This window comes from Camelus dromedarius, chromosome 27, assembly GCF_036321535.1.
Source record: "Camelus dromedarius isolate mCamDro1 chromosome 27, mCamDro1.pat, whole genome shotgun sequence".
Lineage (NCBI taxonomy): Eukaryota > Metazoa > Chordata > Mammalia > Artiodactyla > Camelidae > Camelus > Camelus dromedarius.
The window spans coordinates 229,789-235,162 of record NC_087462.1 but is presented as its reverse complement, the minus strand read 5'-3'; the positions used below and the strand labels follow the sequence as shown (position 1 = coordinate 235,162).

Below are 5,374 nucleotides of genomic sequence, written 5' to 3'. Positions count from 1 at the left end.
CCCAGCAATGGCCAACACCGCCCCCTGCCGTCGCCCGGCGCCCTCGCGGAGCTGAGCGCCCCGCGCAGCCTCAGAAGCGCGGCCGCTGTGTTACCGGCGGGGAACCCAGGCTGAGCACCTCCAGCGCGGGTGGACGCGGGGTGGAATCCGGATAGACTCATACGGTTTCCTTACTACAGTTTATTGGTCTTCTGACATGCGTCCCCTGTCGGCCTGCCCCCTCGCCCCCTTAATCCCGCAGGAGCGCAGGAGTCGGGTCACCCTCTGGAGGTCAGGCCCGAGCGGGGACTGCTAGCGGCGGATGGTCTTCTTGATCCAGGGAGTATAGGGGGCCACGGCGGTGGCCACGGAGGGCTTGAAGATGTCGGTGCAGACGTTGGAGCTGAACGACACGATTCCAGCCACCTGGCCTCTGCGGCATACCACGGGCCCACCTGAGTCCCCCTGCGGAGGTGGAGCGCAGGTCACCTTCGCTGCCCGCTCCTGGGGGACCTGAGTATCCCTGGGGGCGCGAGGCTGATTCCAGGGCAGAGACCCTGCCCTATGGCTGTTAGGCCTTATCCCTTATCTCCCTGCCCCTCCCTCCCCCCACCTCTTTCACTCTCTCCTTCCTTCCTGTCCCTTTAACCCTCTTTGCTCCTGTCCCACCGCAGGGCCTTTGCACAAGCTGCGGTGTGCTGTATATGCCATGATCTTCCTCGGTGCTGGAGTTCAAACCCCAGCTCTGCCGCTTCTTGCCTGTGTGACCACAGGCAAGCTGCTTAACCTCTCTGTGCCTCAGTTTCTGCATGTGAGAAGTGGGCTTGTGCTAGTACCAACCTTTAGGACCCCCAGCGAATGGAGAGAGCCAGGGCCCAGGGAGAGTCAGGGTTTGTGCAGTTGCCTGGCCGCTGACCCATGCCTCCCACCAGGGCTGCTGCCTGCCCCACCCCACCGTATGTCCTTACCTTGCAGGGGGCCTGGTTCTTAGCATTGGCCGCCAGGCAGATCATGTCGGGGGTGATGTCCCCGTTCCAGAAACGACTGTTGTTGCACATCCTGGCATCCAGCACGTGCACATCCAATTCCTGCAGCGCTTTGGCCAGCTGCCCACCCTGGTGGGTCAGGCCCCAGCCAGCCACACTGCACCGTGCTCCAGCTGCCACTGCCTGGCGCCTTTGGGGCAAGGCCAGGGGCCGGATGGTCCTGCTGGGCTTCACCTTCCCATCCAGCTATGGGGACAGGAAGGGGCAGGTGAATTGTGGAGGGGACCCTGGGGGAGGGGACCCTGGGGGGCACACTGAGGGAGGAGCAGTGGGGGAGGGAGGCCCTCTGGGAGAGACAGTAGGGGGAGGTCTGGAACTATCATTTCTCCCACCGACAGCACCTTAAGCAGCGCGAGGTCATTCTGCAGACTGGGGGCCTCCTTGTACTCAGGGTGCTTGACAACCTTCCTGATGCGGTAGGTAAGGCTGGGGTCTCCCAGCACGTGGAGCCCCAGCACCAGCCTCAGCTGTTCTATCCTGTGGCAGCAGGGTCAGGGTGTGAGTAGCAGCCTTGCAGGACCCCTCCACACACCCCACACACTTGCTGTCCCGGAACCCTCACCCAGCCTCCCTGTGGCTTCTTCCTGCTCCCGTTTAACCTGCTTTCTCCCATCGTCCTTCAGGAAGCCTTCCCTGCTCCCACCTGGCCCCTGACTCCAGCTAAGCCCAGGCCAGAGGCATGTGCTGTGTGTGTCTAAAAATGCTGACCGCCCCCCGGCTCCCCACAGCCAGGGGCTCCAGACAGCAGGAGCTCCAGTCTCACCCAGGGCATCTGTCATGACTCAACATCAGCCGGCTGGCACAAGACCTAGGCTGGGTCTGTCAGTACCTATCCTTATCCATTTGCCCAAACTATAGAGAAACAAACTCTTTTTACAGGACTTAAGGGGGCTCATCCTTGCCACCACAGGGGAGCGCCTTCTTGATAATGTGGCCAAGGGGCAAGACAGCAGAGTTGAGAGACAGGCCCAGGCTTCTGAGCACTTCAGTGAGCACCTGGATCAAGCTGTGCCTGAATGCCGTGTCGTTTTAGCATTTCCAGTTACATGAACCAACAGATCGCCTTTGGTTACTTCACCCAGTTTGATCTGTGGTCTTTATTACTGGCCAAGCCAGAGGTAGGGCAGCTCCAGGATGGGTTTATTTGGTGGCTTCAGAATGGCACCAGGGACCCAGGTTCCTCTCTGTGTTGGCTCTGCCACACTCATAGGCCAGCTCTATCCCCGTGGCCACAGGTGGGAGACATATTCCTGGGTGTCACAAGAGTCTCAACTCTATCCAGTTGGAAGGTGATTTGTTGTAGCAAATAAACGGTCCCCTGGAATCCTCTCAGCCTAACGTCACAGACACAGGCCTGAGGTCGATGTCAATATGCATGCCTCAGGATCACTGGAGCGGTGAAGGGGACCCCCTGCAATGCTACAGGGGTCTTAAATCTCTCAGGACCCACCTCTTGGTGAGAACAGGAACCACAGGATAGATTTGGAGACAGAGTGATGGGGGTGGGGCAGGGCAGGGTGACTCACCGGTTGGTCAGGCAGTGGGCAGCGGTCAACACCCACTTCTGGTGCACAAGGACCCCCCCACACCTGTGGGTGCCGGCTTTCTGCAGGGAGACCATGTATGGGTGGGAGTTGGGGGCAGCCTCTCGACCCCCAATGATGTGGGTCTCGAATGTGTTGCCTCCTGAGGAGGGGACATGAAAAGTCATGTTAGGGCTGGGTACCTCACCTCAGCCACAACCCTGCGACTCCAGCTCTGGGGTCCTGGACCCGTAACAGATGGATCACCCTAACACAGTCCCTTCTGCTACCTGGGGTGTTCAGGTTGATAGGCAGTTCTGTCCTGGACCCCTCCCATCCCTCACTCCACATCCCGGTCACCAGCAAGTGACCATCCTACACCTGCACCCCATCCCTTGCTTCCAGACCTCTCAGCCTCCCTGAGCCCCCGGGCCCCTACTTAACAGCCAGAGAGCTTTTCAAAGTGGAGAAGCTGGACCCTCACACCTGCCAGGTGGTGACGTGAGAGAGGTAGCCACTGGGCAGACAGTCCAGCAGCTCCTCAAAGGTTAAAGCACCGCCCCATCCAGGGATTTGTTCCAACAGAAACGAGATGTGCACACATGGGTTCACAGCAGCAGGACTCACAGCAGCCAGAAATGGGACAGCCCAAGTGTCCATCGACAGATAAATGGATGAACACCACGCGTCCCTCCACACACAGGGACATTGCTCAGCCGTGACCAGGAGAGCAGCCCTGACACCCGCTCCCCCGTGGACGGACCCTGAGAGCACGACGCTCAGCGAGAGGAGCAGACACAGAAGGACACACAGCGTGTGAGCCCATGGATGTGAGGCGTCCATAACAGGCCAGTCCACAGACACAGGGAGGGGGGTCCTGGCTGCCAGGGGCGGGGGGAGGAGGGGGTGTGACTGCTCATGGGGATGGGGTTTCTTTTTGGGGTGATGCAATGTTCTGGAACTAGACTGTGGTGATGGTCACACAGCTCTGAATGTACTAAAATTCTCTGAATTGTACTCTTTTTAAATGAGTAAATTGTATAGTATGTGAATGATATCTCAATAAAGCTATTAAAATTGTTCTAAAACCAATCATGAGTTTAAAAGGATTGAAAAAAATGCTGTAGTGTAAATCAGCTAAAATTCTTCCTATGATTCTCCATCATGCTTTAAATGTCCCAACTCCCCACGACCCATAAGACACACATCAGCTGACCCCGCCTCTGTCACACTCTCCCTCACTCCCCTCGAGCACTCAGGCCCCTGCTAGTCCTCCAGGGCACCGCCCTTGTGTCCCCCTCAGGGCATTTAGGTGTACTGTTCTGGCAGCGGAAAGAGCCTTTCTCCCAGGCATTCATTCCCAAGTCTGGCTTTCTCACTGGGTATCAGCTCGAAAGTCGCAGAGACTGCCTCCTGGTATAACCCCGCTCCCCCTACTCTGCTCTGTTCTCTGCTGAGCACTCGTCACACACTGATGTCCCACAGACTTGCTCATTTCCTGTCTATCGCCACTAATCTGTGAGTGACGTGAGGGCAGGCCCTGCGCCTGTCTTGTTTACAACAGGCCTAAGGCAGTATGTGCTCAGCAAACATGCATGGACAGACGGATGATGGATGGACGGGTGGATGGATGGATAGAAAGATGATGGATGGATGGATAGTGGATGGATGGAAAGCAGGAAGGAAAGAGGGAGGGAGAAAGGATGATGGATGAATGGTTGGATCCCATCCTGCTGGGTCCCTAATTTATCCCAGAACAATTGTCATCCATCCAGGCCAGAATAGTGAGATGCCCACCATCCCTGTCCTTCCATCTCATGATCCCAGGTGCCGGTTCTGGCCAAGCATATACCGTTTGGGGAGGCAGTCAGCTGGGGCTCAAATTTCAGCTCCATCCCTCCCAGCCGGGCTATCCTGGGTGGGCTGCCTCATTCTCTGAACTGTGGTTTCCCACTCTGAAACTTCGGGTTACATATAAATGTATGTAACACACCCTGCCTCCTAGGTGCTGCTAGGGGGCAAACAACCTACATCTGCCCCATGTTCTGTGAATACAGCTTGAAGGTGAGGAGTGAGGAGCACACAACGTCCTCAGAATCCCAAGGGTGATCCATTATCCATCCATCCACCATCCAAACATCCATCATCCATCCATCCATCCATCATCCAACCATTATCCATCATCACCCATCCAACATCCATCCATCCATCATCTATCCATAAAAGAATGTCCTTGTTTGCAGAAAACACACCCTGAAGCATTGAGAGGTGAAAGGAAGTGCATCCAAAAGTCACCATTAAGTGGTTCAGAAAAATAGTAACAACTATACATGTTTGTATTTTACACCCACACCTGGCAGTGACAATGCAACTGCGGGAAAGGCTCACACCTGAGGGATTTAGGGAAGAGAAGGTAGGAGTCATCTGCACAGTTCTCATGGCTTCTCTGTCGGGTCAGAATTAAGTCAGAAAGCAGAGACTTCAAAGTATCTGTCCTGACGTGGCCTCATCTCTACCCCAGGGCCATAACCCTCACCCTTGGTCTTCACTTAAAAAAACTCACAGCAGCTCTGTGGAGTGGGGACGTCTCTTCCATGGGTCCCCATCTGGGTACAGTGGGTTGTTTCCTTACTCTATTCTGACGCCCAGTGCCCTGCCTTCCCCTGCCCGGACCCTGGGCCTCAGTGTCCCCCCCCATGCTCACCTGCCCACAGAGCTCCCAGGACCAGCAGCAGCAGCTGGGACAGGGGGGCCTCCATGTCGCTGGGAATGCAGCCCTGGTGCCGGCTCTGGGCCCCGTCACCCACACCTCCCCTTCCTGTGGGG

General features: G+C 56.7%; 1 protein-coding gene across 1 annotated transcript; it reads right to left on the bottom strand.

Moving 5' to 3' along the window:
* Positions 1-165: 165 nt before the first annotated feature.
* GZMM (granzyme M) lies at positions 166-5,374 on the bottom strand. Its single transcript, XM_010985277.3, has 5 exons — positions 5,253-5,374; positions 2,552-2,711; positions 1,367-1,502; positions 948-1,211; positions 166-444 (listed from the first exon to the last, which is right to left on the bottom strand). The coding sequence occupies exons 1-5, from the start codon at positions 5,305-5,307 to the stop codon at positions 292-294; spliced, it is 768 nt and encodes a 255-aa protein (XP_010983579.1). The 5' UTR covers positions 5,308-5,374; the 3' UTR covers positions 166-291.